The following is a 15,256-nucleotide window of genomic DNA, read 5'->3' as shown; positions in this document are numbered from 1 at the left end:
TTCCCTCTAGAAGACGTGTTGAAGATTCTTAAGGTCAGTCTCTTGTCCAATCTGACTGTATGACCATAGAAGGTAGATTTCTCCTTCTCATGGCTGATGTTATGCTCTGTAAATGTTGATAAAGCTCGTTGTTATCCACTCCCTCTTTCATGTGGCCCATGATTTTTCTCAGGATCTTTCGTTCTCGCAGTTCCAGATTCCTGAGTTGACCCTTTTTGATTATGTTCAAGCATTCTGAGTCATACAGAACCGGAGGTTTCATATTGTCGAAGTCTGAGGCGAAGGGATAAGGATTTGGACTTTTAAACCTTCTTACAGACATGGAAATCTATATCCAGTTTGGTACACCTGGCTAGATATTCACTAACGTTCGAGGTTGTCCATTCTCCGACATATTTGTAGGGGTTAGTATTCTTTGTTACTGTATCCCCATGTCCCCATGTGGGACTGAGTTCGGTGCATTATTGATGACGGTGACGAACGTTTCGTTAATGGCAATCCTCAACACCAATTTATCTGCTATTTGACTGAGGAAGGAGAGTTGGTGTTTAACTTCCTCCATAATTGAAGTGAAGTCATCTCCGAATGCTGGGCAATTGATGATTAACTTCACCTTCTTGAAACCGATTCTCAAACCGGGGTTGAGTGGTAGAGTTTTCATCCATTCACGAACGACTTTCTCTAGCATGCATTCGAGGAGAATAGAGGATAAACTATCCCCTTGCCTAACACCTGTTTTGATATCAAAGCTGTTCGATAGATCCAATCTTAAATTTACCTTTGATTTGGTGTTTGCCCAAGTAGCCTTTACGAGATTTAGGGTCTTATTATCTAGTCTCAATTCAGCAACCACGAACCTGCTACGCAGGTGTAGCAGGGGGAGAGGCGATACTCCCACGTGGCGCGTCCCAGGTGGCGGATAGGGGGGTCCTAACCGGCTTGCCGGCGGACTTGAGGGAAATAAAATACCTCTCGCGGACCAAACACACTACCCCCTGCGGGTGGGGGACGCACATGTAGAATACACCCGGGGTATCCCCTGCTTGTCGCAAGAGGCGACTACAAGGGGCGACCAAGGGATGATTGAATTAGAACCATGAAACTACTCTTGATTCGTACCATCATGCGGGGAACACCATGGGTTGCATGTACTTGCGAGTAGTATCACTAAATTGGTACGAAATAAGTTTGTGAATAGTTGCAGTAAAAAGCCTGGCCTGGTGGATTCCAGTACCCGTGCGTTGTACCCACGTGGGCAACACCACGGGTGTGGGTGTAGCCTGTGAGTTGTACCGCTATATGAGCGGCACCGTGGGTCAGCGTTGCCAGTGATTGGTACCCACTATGTGAGGAACACCACGGGAATACTGGCGCCCGTGACTAGTACACCTAGGTGAGGACCCTTACCGGTTTGCGTTGGCTATGAGTGGCGCCATTGTGTGAGAAACACCATAGGTCTGCGTTCCCTGTACGAATTGCAGCACTTGTGAGTAGTACCATCTTGTGTGGAACACCGTGAGTCTTCGCTACTTATGATCAGTGCCCCAAAATGACAAATAAAATGGTTCTACTTTACTCGCGATATGTACCATTCTGTGGGGCCTTAGACGTGAATTTAGCACCCCTTCAGACATCAAGCATCATTGTGTTTTTATAAATGGTCCCTTGGTCAGTAATACTGTAATTAACTACGTTCTTTTTTAGTCTGATCCACTCTTTTTGTTTGTTTGTTTGTTTGTTTGTTTGTTTGTTTGTTTGTTTGTTTGTTTGTTTGTTTGTTTGTTTGTTTGTTTGTTTGTTTGTTTGGTTGGTTGGTTGGTTGGTTGGTTGGTTGGTTCGTTGGTTGGTTGGTTGGTTGGTTGGTTGGTTGATTTTTCTGTAGGGTTCAGGTACATCCATTCATTCTTCATGACTTTTTTTTTATTTTATTTTGGTCTTAGGATGAATTTGAATTTTTTGTTATTTCATTTCGTACCATTAGGGGGCCATGACCTCGATGTAAAGCCCCTTTAAACAACAAGCTTCATCATCATCATCATCATCACCAATTCAGCAAAGGTCTGTCTATGGCATAATGTAATAAAAAGGAAAATTCCGTTATGTAACAATGCAAACATCTAAGTATGTTAAAATGTGTCTGTGATGTTTTCTTCTTTTTTCTTTTCCTGAAAAAGGAAGCACTTTTTCTCTAAATTTCACTCTTGTAGCTTATAACATTATATTTGTCCACTCCTCAATTGTGAATAATATATATTTCAGTCATAAAACTTGTACTATATCTGAGAATGAAATGTTCAGGCTGTCTAGAAACGTGAACGCTTTTTTCTTTGTTGCAGATTAAACGGTGGTGAACTTCATTGGAGAGTGTTTGCAGTTTGTGAAGTGTCGTGTGTTTATAGTGAAGTGTGAAGTGTCGTGTGGTGGTGTACGCTCTCCTATACAGTGATGGGAGCATTCTGGGGACTGTTCGCTCTTCTCTTCTTCCTGCAGCTCGCAGTGCCCAGTTGGTCTCAAGTCGCTTGGACCCCCATCTTCGTGGACAGCAGCAGTACGTAATATACCTTACTATTAAAGTTCATTTAGAGAACAAATACTATTATACTTCCCCGTTGTGTACTTCCTTAGTTGTATTCGGTCAGCATACAAACCACCGTGCAGGCTATGCTATAGACATTTGGGTTGTCACTGAATTTAACCCATTCCAGTCTCGGCCGGATTATCCCTAAGAAACGTTCTGGACTGGGCTTTTTTAAGATTTAAAAAATTATATTTCCCTACTTATAGGAGATATTTGCATGAATCTTTTCTCTTTGAGCTTGTGTGTGCATCCAGTTTTGAAAAATGTTATTGTTTCATGTCACATCACTTGGGATTTTAAATTTGTTTATACACTGGCAGAAAATAAATATACAAACACCAAGAAAGGGTTGTGGTAGATTAACGAACGTTGGCAGGCGTGTTTATACATCTGAAATATGGTTAAAATTTCCGGCAATTCGCATTAGCGGAGCGCTAATAGCGGCCCCATGACGTTGCACATCAGCTTTGTTTTAAATACGGGCTGTACTGTGCGAGAGCGTTAGTCACCATTTCACCATTGGGAGCCAAGCGCCTGAAATGAGCACTACGGAGATGCAAGCTACCGAGCTGTACCCTGCCTGTCCGCCAGCTCGCCATCGTCGCCCGCCAAACATCAGCACTCTCCATTCGCTCTGCCTCCGCTGCGAGCCCCCGCTTGCCGCAGCCCAGCCAGCATACTGGCGAAGATCCAACCACGTTCTCAGCGCGGTCCGAACTCTTGCATATACTCTGGGAGCTGTCGTTCAGCGGTCTGCCATCATCAAATTATAGGTTAGATTTGCTGGTACCGGTGCAATTTAATACTCCTCACCCAGCTGTTATGTGAAAATCATTATTTAGTGGAAAATGTTTAACCCTGGAGTGGTCGCATGGGTTTTGTCAATATTAATGGTCGCACCGGGTCTCTCAGACCCATTTTTTCTCAGTGTTTTACATTAGATGTTTATACTTTATTTCCAATTACGGTATTATAGGACAGCGTTTAGTTTATTTTAATGCAGTTTACATGATTACAATATTTAACTATCCTATTTCTTAACCGAAAAGTGATTTTTTTTAATTACACGGATAAACTGATTGTTTTCTGTTAACATGGTAAGAGTAAAATGTAATTTAAATGCTTTTTTCACTTTTTCCTGCATATACATGCACAAAGCAACACTTTCATCCATTTTCTACACAGTCTTAATAAAACATATTTTTAGAGAATTTCACACTTGAACTATTGGTACAAAAATATGGATTTTTAGGTATGTGTGAACTGAGTGTCATAATTCATAAAATAAACATCAAATTAGTTTTAGAAACACATACAAGTACAGGGAAACATCACTTTAATCAATTTCTATGCACATTCTGCAGCGTAGTTGTCCATGTTCTCCACAAATAAAAATTTTGGCAATTGGGGCAGATGAAGGATGTCTTCCTGTCTCTATTTGTTATGCAGAAATGACATCTCTCTCTTTTCCTGGGAATTTCTGTGGCAGGTGCTTGCACAGGGTAGTTATACCCAGAATTAGCTTCATCCATTGTTACACAGAAGAAAAAGTGTACTAAACTAACAATGCAAAGTTTGACAACAAAGACTAACGTTAACAGTCGCACCGGGTCTGCTAGACCCTGAACAGCCTGTACGCTCAAAGTTTCCAAGGCTACTGAGTGAAGGCTACTGTGTTCGGTTGAAGGTCGGGAGCCAAGAAGCTACCAGGGAGGCGGAAGCGTTCGGTGCATTCCAACAACAGGAACACCAATAAGTATGTCCGATCGGGTCTCGTAGGCCCATCCCGACCACTCCAGGGATAATTAAAAGATTGTTTTAATGGTTGATATGCAGTTATTAGTGCTTAATGTTTAATAGGTAATGAAAAGGTAAGAGATGCTGACGTTGGTCACCCATCCAGCGAGTGACCAAGCCCAATGTTGCTTAACGGTGGTTTAGTAAATAAGTTATTAGTGAAAGAGAATTATTAAAGTGAAGTTAGATAGGACTCGCAGGATTATTCGTTAAGTGAGTGGCTGGCAAAAATTTAGTGTTTCAGATATGTGGTATTATTGGAATGGTCACCTATCCTAGTGCTGACCACGCCCGAATTTTACCTTTTTTGGGTTTGGGGCTTTATCTGATCTCTGAGCATAGGCTAACATTTTACCACGAAACTCCTACGCAGGCGTAGCAGGGGGAGAGGTGATACTCCCAATTGGCGCGTCCCAGGTGGAGGATAGGGGGATATAACCGGCTTGCCGGCGGACGTGAGGGAAATAAAATACCTCTCGCGGACCAAACACACTATCCCGAGACAAACCTGTAGAATAAGTCCGCGGTATTCCCTGCCTGTCGTATGAGTCGACTAAAAAGGGCGACCGAGGCGCGGATATGGATTGCGGTTTGGTATAATGCGTCGGACCTCCTGTGGATGGGAGGAGTTGAATGCATTCACAGATAATCCCTGCCTGTCGTAGAAGGTGACTAAAAGGGGCGACCAAGGAATGATTGAATTAGAACCATGAAACTATTTTTGATTCGTACCATCACACGGGGAATACCATGGGTCGCCTTTACTTGCGAGTAGTACCACTCTGTTAGGTACTGAATAGTTTTGTGATTCATTGCACTCAAGCGGGGTTCAGTGTGGGTTTCCAGTACCCGTGAGTCGTACCCGTGTGAGCAACACCACGGGTCTGGGCGTAGCCTGTGAGTTGTACCACTGTATGAGCGACACCGTGGGTCTGCGTTGCCAGTGATTAGTACCCACTATGTGGGGAACACCATGGGAATACCGGCATCCGTTACTAGTACACCTAGGTGAGGAACCTCAACGGTTTGCGTTGGCTGCGAGTGGCGCCATTGTGTGAGAAACGCCATAGGTCTGCGTTACCTTTACGATGTACAATACTTGTGAGTAGTACCTTAATGTTTGGAACACCGTGAGTTTACGCTACCTTTGATTAGTACCGCAGCTTGAGAAATACAATGGTTCTACTTTACTCGCGACATGTACCATTCTGAGGGGCCTTAGAACTGCATTTTTGACCCCTTTAAACTTCAAGCATCCTCGATTCAGGATTGTGCTTCATGAGTGGGCCCTTGGTCAGTAATGAATTATCTATGATCTTTTTTAGTTGGATCCATTTTTTTTCGTTTGCTCGTTTGTGTTTTTTGTTTTTGTTTTTGGTTCATGTCCATACATTCCTTCTTCACGACGATTTTTTTTATTTTGGTCAGTGGATGATTTTGAACCTTTTGTTGTCATTTCATTTCGTACCAATAGGGGCCGATGACCTCGATGTTAGGCCCCTTTAAACAAAAAGCATCATCATCATCATCAGCTAACATTTTAGCAAACTAATGCGCTTACTGTTTAACGAAAGCGTGCAGATGTTGATTTTTGAAAAATAACAGCATTATTTATCGGCATTTGCGTTGCACCGAGCCTCGTTCCGAGACCAGTGCTTCATCTTAACGGTTGAAGTGCTTTTAGAGGTGTTTAGTTTAGGAAGTGAGGACTTGGAAGAATTCTTGGTAGTTCTTGGTGAGATCTTGGTTGGGAGTTTTCAGGGTCCTCAGCTACTCGATCCACCGAGGGGGCCCTGAGTTGGGTATGCTTGGTTGGTTAGGAGATTGAGGAGCAGTAATACGAGGGCGTTGTTTACTTGACTTGGCCACGAACCTACTACGCTGGCGTAGCAGGGAGAGAGGTGATACTCCCACGTGGCGCGTCCCAGGTGGCGAATAGGGGGGGGGGGGTTCCTAACCGGCTTGCCGGCGGACTTGAGGGAAATAAAATACTTCTACACACTACCCCCAGCAGGTGCTGGAGAAACATGTAGAATACACCCGCGGTATCCCCTGCCTGTCGTATGAGTCGACTAAAAGGGGTGACCTAGGCGCGGTCATGTATTGCGGTTTGGTATAATGTGTCGGACCTCCTGTGGATGGGAGGGGTTGAATACATTCACAGGTAATCCCTGCCTGTCGTAGAAGGCGACTTAAAGGGTCATGTGGCTATGGTCCCCTCTTCATTTTTCATTATTTTTCCGAGGGTCAGATGTAGACCATTTCCAAATTTTGATATGCGTGCTGCCCGGAGATGGGCCTCTTACGTGTGCGATTATGCCCAAAAGTACGCAATTAACCACCCAGAACTCTTGCAGTTGGGAGCGCCATGTACCTTGGCAGTAGTATCCGCCTGACAACACAGGTTCCCGCACAGCGGAATGCCAGAAGGACGTATTATTATTAACTAATTTTTGTTTTATTTTTCTCTATATTTAGTCCTCTGTACACGCTATGGGGTACATGCTATTGCGGGTGACTGGAGGAAGGGAGTCCTAGTGCTCATTGCCTCAGTCATCCCGTATTAGTCATCGTCCAACAACGGACCCCGGGCAGTACCTGCTATGACCAGGTGGGTATTGCCTTGGCTGCTTGGTTCAACTACAGAGACACCCTGATCGGGGTAGGTGGCATTCGGGGAGGAAGTTTTCGCGCATGGCTTCCAAACGAAATCGGCTCTCTCAAGGTGATCCCCCACCTAAGTCTTTAACTTTTGCTTCCCTGAGAGGCTCAACTCCCTGGGAACATGCGCAGCGTGAAGGAATGGGATACAGCTTCCCTAGGTTTCTGGTCGCTACCAGAACCAATGGGCATGATTTTAAGCTGGTAAAGTCGATTATGCTTAGTAGACACATTGAAGGCGTCTACGGCGTACTTGAGGACCTCAAGAAAATGCGCAACGGTAACTTGCTTATGAAGACTCGTACAGCACTGCAAGCTGATCAGTTACTTAGGTGAGACCACTTAGGCGAAATCCCCGTAGATGTGGAGGAGCATAAGTCCTTGAATCTGGTTCGCGGAATCATCTTTCACCGCGACCTTATTTTGAACACTGACGACGAGTTGATGGAAGACATGAAGAACCATGGCGTGACACACGTCCGGCGCATTACGTGCAAGGTCAACAGTGAAGCCACCGGGCGAGTTGGCCGTGCGCGTAGAGGCGCGCGGCTGTGAGCTTGCATCCGGGAGATAGTAGGTTCGAATCCCACTATCGGCAGCCCTGAAAATGGTTTTCCGTGGTTTCCCATTTTCACACCAGGCAAATGCTGGGGCTGTACCTTAATTAAGGCCACGGCCGCTTCCTTCCAACTCCTAAACCTTTCCTATCCCATCGTCGCCATAAGACCTATCTGTGTCGGTGCGACGTAAAGCCCCTAGCAAAAAAAAACAGTGAAGCCGTTGTCACTGGTGCCTTCATTGTCTCTTTCAAGTTGTCAGTGTTACCAGAGAAAATCAAGGTAACAACTTATCGTTGCGATGTGAGGCCGTACATCCTGCCTCCTATGTGATGCTATCAATGCCAGCGATTCGGACATATGGTATCTCGCTGTTCTAATCAGTCTGTATGTGGTACATATGGACGAGTAGCTCACGGCGCGGAGGAGTGCACAACCCCCTACAAGTGCAATAACTGCTCATGTTTTCATTCTCCTCGGGATCGGAACTGTCCAGCGTATCTGAGTGAGAAGAGGATCCAGGAGATCAAGACCCTGGATGGTCTTTCCTACCAGGAAGGCCGCCGTAATTTTAATTCTACGAATACACCTGTCCGTACACTCGACTATAGCTTGATAGCTGAGAGTCTTCCAGGTTCGTCATTTACAACATCGTCACCTGTCCTGATCGCTGCGCCCAAGGCGACTGTTGCTGCTCCTAGCAACGTCGAAAAGAGAAAAATCTCGAAGGGGGGACCACCTCACCTTCAAACAACCAGAAGTCTGTGCCGGCTGGTAAAGGTTAAGTCTCACCTCCCTAAGAGGTCGGCGAAAGCCGTGCCCCAAACGGCGGAGGCGGCATCGTCGTGCCCTTGAACAGCTGACTGCATTACATGAACACCGTAAACTCATATCAACAGCCACTTCCACATTCCAACAGCACATCCAACTGCTCCAAGAAATAGACAACGGTTATGTCATCATCTTCGCTAGCGATACTACTGGCTATGCCATTATCGGAGACCAACTAGAACTCCATAACCTGTTCTATAAAATATGCGCAGATGATATCAGAACTGACGACGCAGGCACTCAATTCTCACCTACCACCTCACACGTGGAAACACAGGCCACCCCAATAATCAGCCATCCTGAAACTCAGACATCTCCAGCCAGAAAACACAAAGATAGATACACTAAAACTCCAACCACCCCCCCCCCCCGCCTTCCCTCTAGGATTTCAAGATTCACTCAATCCCAAGCATGTGATAACCACCTAACCACCCAATCCGATATCTCTCTTCCACCACACTCAGACTCCCCTCCCCCCACTCTCCACCCAAAAACCTTCCAAGCCCGGGAGTGAGACCACTTCAATCTCGCAACCGAACAAGGATATACTAACCAAATACACTCAGACTGGCAGCAGGCGTAACAAACCTTCTGCCAGCCTCAAGCTTGCACCAACACCTCACACCCCCAACACAGCTAGGCGTCTCCGCCCTCTTCATCGACCAGCATTCATAACACAGTGCTTTAATTGTCTTAAGTTGAACCATTCTGCAGCCTCCTGCTCCGATGCTACCCGCTGCAACATGCGGTGGTCCCCACCGTCACACTGCTTGTATGGTACCAAGGGGCCAGGCGAGATGTCGAACTGCCAAGGCAGTCACGCCGACTTTTTCCTGGTTGTCCATTCCTTAAAAAGACAATTAGAGCACATTGCAGACGCTCTCAACTGTTAAACACCCACTTACACCGTCCAACTCCTCAACACACTGACCAGCCAAGACAACTTCACCCTGCTAAATCTCCTCATCACACTACTCTCGGCCCTAAATCCGCCCTTCTCCCCTGCCATGCCAAGAAATCAGTTAATCTTGCACTAAATACCCCTCCAAGTCATACTCGCCAAGTCAGTTTAACTCCTCACCCCAAGTCGGTCCTTACAGCACACCTCACCCACCCTTAACCCCAGTACAGCGCTGCCAACGCCAACCCCGTCCTTTAATCAACCTACCTCGTTCTGACCACAGCACTATTTAAGATAAAGCGTCATGACATCAACTACATCACTCAAGAATTCCACGACAGTTAAGCAACATTGGGCGTGGTCACCACTTGGATTCTAAAGGAAACAGTCCTTGCAGTGCGGTGTGTGGCCGCTAAACCCGATCTTTGCTGCACTTCATCTAAACCCGCCCACAAGGGCGAAGGGCATATTCTGTCCAGTCAAGAACGAAGAAAGACACCGGCCCACAAACAACAAGTCAATGCTCTACACCGTCCAGGTTAGCACTCAAAGCCCAAAACGAGGCTGATAGGCTAAAAGCTCACGGTACACCAATGAGACGGTCCTGCTGCGTTAGTTACCACCCCCTGCGGGTGGGGTACGCTCATGCTGTCGTAAGAGGCGTCCTACAGGGGCCCAAGGGGCTGTCAACTTGGGAGTGTGGATTGGCGACCACGGGGCGCTTAGCTGAGTCTTGGCATTGCTTCCACTTACTTGTGCCAGGCTCCTCACTTTCGTCTATCCTGCCCGCCCTCCCTTGGTCAACTCTGGTTCTTTTTCGACCCCGATGGTATTAGAGCATTCGAGGCCTAGGGAGTCTTTCATTTTCACGCCCTTCGTGGCCCTTGCCTTTCTTCGTCCGTTACTTCATTTTTCGAAGTGACGGATCCCTTGTTTCTTCTCATTTTCTCTCTCTCTTTACCCCCTGTGGGTGGGGGACACAGAAGAAAAATACACCCACGGTATCCCTGCCTGTCGTGCGAGGCGACTAAAAGGGGCGACCAAGGGATGATTGAATTAGAACCAGGAAACTACTTTTGATTCGTACCATCACGCAGGGAACACCATGGGTTGGCTGTACTTGCGTTTAGTAGCACTCAATTAGGTACGAAATAGGTTTGTGATTAGTACCAGAAGAGTGAGTTCTCCTGTGGGTTTCCAGTACCCGTGCGTCGTACCCATGTGAGCAACACTGCGGGTCTGCGTTGCCTGTGATTAGTACCCACTATGTGAGGAACACCGCGGGAATACCGGCACCCGTGACTAGTACACCTAGGTGAGGAACCTCATCGGTTTAAGTTGGCAGAACAACCTATGATGATGATGATGATGAGTGGGGCCATTGTGTGAGAAACACCATAGGTCTGCGTTACCTGTACGAAGTACAATACTTGTGAGTGGTACTATCTTGTGTGGAACACCGTGAGTCTTCGCTACTTTTGATTAGTACCCCAACATGACAAATACCATGGTTCTACTATACTCGCGACATGTACCATTCTGAGAGGCCCTAGACCTTAATTTTGGACCTCTTTAGACATCAAGCATCCTCGATTCAGGGTTGTGCTTTGTAAGTGGTTCCTTGGTCAGTAATACTATTATTTATGATCATTTTTGTGAGTCGAATCCACTGTTTTTTGTTGGCTCGTTTCTTTTTTGGGGGGGGTTTATGTCCGTCTATTCATTCTTCATGACATTTTTTTTATTTTGGTCAGTGGATGATTTTGAACAAGCATCATCATTGTACCGGGCGGTACACCCTTATGCCGCAATTTTAAATCTTGCGCCAATAAATCCTCTACAAGAGAAACCCTGAACTTTAAAAACTGGATCAACTCACAAGTTTATCAGAAGATGTCACTACCGTAAATTTTGTGATTACGAAGTTGTCAATATTGTGTGGATTTCAACTTGTTTTGTTTCCATAGATCAAGAAGTGTGGACATTCTCTTATGGATGTCCCAATTAAAAAAAACTATGTTTATGCACCCTGGTGCGAAGTGAAGGAACGTTTTCGAAGAAATTTTGTATTCATAAGTTTTCTTATTACTAAATTTCGTTCTTTCATTTGTGGGTTGGCAATATTTATCCCTTCTTTCCCCCAGTTTTGAATTGAGCCAATCAATTATTTCTGTAATTAATTTTTGACCAATCATGTCCTTCTTCTCCGATTTTAAGTGTACGGTCTACTCTGACCAATAAAATTGAGTGGGTGTGGCTGTTTTATTCATGAATATCTCGAACTTTCCTCGATGGTATAAAAACTGCTGATTTTCTTGTCTCTCGGCCACTCGAACAACATTTAGCCTAGTGTATGGACGTGTAGCAGGAGGCGGGAAACGCCTCTTTCATCCGGCAGCAGCTCTTCAATAAGGTAATGGCCGCTTAACATCTTTACTTCTTGCTAGCTCAGCAGTTTAACCCGCGGGGAAGGTCCTAGATCTTTACTATGTAACCTATCTCTTAAACATGTAGAATTCTGTAAAAACTTCATCTATCTTTAACTGCAAATCGGGGATAGAGAGTGCTTTACCCTCTCGAGCTCCCCTTCATATTAGACTTGAGGTGACTAGGTTTTCGTAACCGTTTTTCTACTCTTCCTTAATGTGTTAAATTCATTCTGTATACGAGTCACCTCCATAGCTTGGGAATATCCCCTGTTTCATCGGCCTAGTGCCTTTAGGATTTATAATGTGTGTTTAGGAGTGCAAGTTCTCGCCTCCATTCATTTTGTATTTTGTGCCATTAAATTAACCTTTCCTTTTTCCGCTAAGGCCCAGTAGATTGGGTAAAAGATACCCCTGTTTCTTTGTAAGTGGCCTTGAGGGCTGTTAATGGTAAAGTCCGTTGTGGCGTTTGGTAGGCTCCGAATATCGAGAGCGGGTCAGCTCTTTTATTTGTGGTAAATGTGCCTCGAGGAGGCTTGACATTGTTGGGTGGGAGCAAGTGCTCCATGTAATTAGGGGATTTCTGCCCTTTGGTAATAGGTGTTTGTGAGCTGAGAGCTCAGAAATTGTAAAAATTAGGGCTTGTGGCCCACATCGTTAAATTGTCTCTAAATCTTGGCTTTTCTGGTCTTGAACCTGATCTGACTTGTTGCTATTTGTTAAAGTCTGAAGTTTTATGTGAAAATTGTTAAGTTTTGCTATTTTCAAAAATATAACCTTTAAAGCAATTTTAATCAATATCTCAGTTTTGTAGTCAGACGATCAAATTTATGCCCTTTTAATATTGTTGGCCTTCACATTTAGTTTTCTTCCGACTCTGAAATACCACTCTTACCATAGTCGGTACGGCAAAACCGAATAAAACATAAATGGTCGGAAATTGTAGGCCTAATCTCTATAACTGTTGTTATGTAGTACTTTTTGAGAGAACCAATAACATAGGTATTTAAAAATTCAATTTTAGTTGCCTTCCCCTAAACTACAATTTCATCCAGGGTGAATAAAATTGTTTATAACTTAGACTGTAGTTTCTTATTCCCCGACCCTGTATACCGACTTTCATTAAATTCTGCTAACCCATTTTCCTCGTGACTTGGCGTTGATATGGACTTGGCAACAAAAATAAAAATTCATGAATATCTGTGTTATCAAAGCCGGTATGGTAATAATGTATGACATAAATGATCGGAAATTTAATTCTATATAACTTAAGTTACGTAGTATTTATCGATAGGACCACTAATAATATAAATATGCGAGAATTAAATGTTAGGCCTTCCCCTTTTCCACCATTTCACTCAGCGTGAGTAAAATGATTTATGACCTAGATTGTAGCGGCTCATCACCCGACTTAACATACTGATTTTCATTAAATTCTCTTCAGCTGTTTTCTCGTGATGCGTGTACAGACAGACAGACAGACAGACAGACAGACAGACAGACAGACAGACAGACAGACAGACATAAATTACGGAAAAGTAAAAAGTGCATTTCCTTGTTAAGATGGACATGACCGATACAGAAATACAAATATTTTCAAATTCTGAGCAATGTACAAAGCTCTTATGAATTTTTTCTTTTAATATTTTTGTGACAATAGTGGCTCGGAAGTTGATGTTAACGAAGATAAGCAAGAGTGAAGATGATATTGAAGGTATGCAAATGGAAATATTATTGACAACCGAAGATGAATTTGAAACATCTGCATTACAATCACAATTGAAATGCGTTTTACTATCCACCGCATGTTCTCGCGCGTGAATATATAAGAAATACATGCTTGTAAAGTTTTGTTTTCTCTAGATATGAGGGATTACATAAAATATCGAAAATATAACTTTCATCAAGCACTGGTTTGCCGCGAGAAGTCATGCCTTAGAGCACGTTGAAATTTTACTGACACTAAGATAGTCGTCGCTAAAATCTAAAGAATCGCTGTCATGATTATAATTGTAAAATGGGCAATAAAGTGCGATTAATTTGGTTGATGTTTCAGTTACTGTCATTGTGGGAGCTGGCGAACTGATGTTTAACTTATTTGCAGTTGTTAGTTCATATTTTCTAACCACCAAATTAGTAATGTGAAAAATTAAAATTTCCAAATTTAGTGTTTTAACGTACATTCTGATCTTTTTCCTGTCCACCCATTCACACCAGCACGTTCTTACACCTCTGTGTTCCACGAAATCTTCGGAACAATATTAATATTTAACTTTGAATGTTGCTTGTTGGATCCACTGACTATTTTAACTTTATATTCATCCAGTCATTATTCATCGTCATGTGTTTAATTCTGGTCAGTGGATGTATTTTCAGCATTTAAATTGTCATTACATTTCGTGTCCTTTCGTACCATTAGGAGCCGATGACCTAGATGTTACGCCCCTTTAAACTAGAAGACCATGAACCTGGCGTAGCAGAGGGAGAGGTGGCGCGCCCCAGGTGGCGGATAGGGGGGTCCTAACCGGCTGGCCGGCGGACTTGAGGGAAATAAAATACCTCTCGCGGACCAAACACACTACCCCCTGCGGGTGGGGGACGCACATGTAGAATACACCCGCGGTATCCCCTGCCTGTCCTAAGAGGCGACTACAAGGGGCCCAAGGGGCTCTCAACTTGGGAGTGTGGATTGGCGACCACGAGGCCCTTAGCTGTGACTTGGCATTGCTTCCACTTACTTGTGCCAGGGTCCTCACTTTCGTCTATCCTGTCCGACCTCCCTTGGTCAACTCTTGTTCTTTACTGACCCCGACGGTATTAGAGCATTCGAGGCCTAGGGAGTCTTTCATTTCCACGCCCTTCGTCGCCCTTGCCTTTCATCGTCCGTTATTTCATTTTTCGCAGTGAAGGATCCCTTCTTCCTTCCTCTCTTTTCTCTCTTTCTCTACCCCCTGTGGGTGGGGGGCGCAGACGAAAAATACACTGACGGTATCCCCTGCCTGTCGTGAGAGGCGACTAAAAGTGGGGACCAAGCTATGATTTTCTTAGAACCATGAAACTACTTTTGATTATTAGCATCACGCGGGGAACACCATGAGTCGCCTTTACTTGCGAGTTGTACCACTATATTACGCACGAAATAGGTTTGTGTTTAGTAGCAACAGGGGGGTGAATCAGTTTGGCTTTTCCAGTACCCGTGAGTCGTACCCATGTGAGCGACACCGTGGGTCTGCGTCGCTTGTGATTAGTACCCACTATGTGAGGAACACCACGGGATAGTACAAGTCCCTGTGGTTAGTGCACCTAGGTGAGGAACCTCATCGGTTTGCGTTGGCTATGAGTAGCGCCATTATGTGAGAAACACCATAGGTCCTGCGTTACCTGTACGACGTACAGTACTTGTGAGTAGTACCATCTTGTGTGGAACACCGTGAGTCTTCGCTACTTTTGATTAGTACCCCAACATGACAAATACCGTGGTTCTACTTTACTAGCGATTAGTACC

The 15,256-nt window shown here is 44.6% G+C and overlaps 1 protein-coding gene across 1 annotated transcript in view; it reads left to right on the top strand.

Annotated features, from left to right (window-relative positions):
• The first annotated feature begins 2,423 nt into the window (after nucleotides 1-2,423).
• LOC136872119 (uncharacterized) overlaps nucleotides 2,424-15,256 on the top strand; it is a 665,288-nt gene continuing 652,455 nt past the window's right edge. The window contains exon 1 of the mRNA XM_068227340.1: nucleotides 2,424-2,548. Within this exon, the coding sequence (XP_068083441.1) occupies nucleotides 2,446-2,548 (103 nt within the window). The 5' untranslated portion in view covers nucleotides 2,424-2,445. The remainder of the gene's footprint in view (nucleotides 2,549-15,256) is intronic.

The sequence above is a fragment of the Anabrus simplex genome, chromosome 4 (genome assembly GCF_040414725.1).
Source record: "Anabrus simplex isolate iqAnaSimp1 chromosome 4, ASM4041472v1, whole genome shotgun sequence".
NCBI lineage: Eukaryota > Metazoa > Arthropoda > Insecta > Orthoptera > Tettigoniidae > Anabrus > Anabrus simplex.
This window is presented reverse-complemented; position numbering and strand designations above follow the sequence as displayed.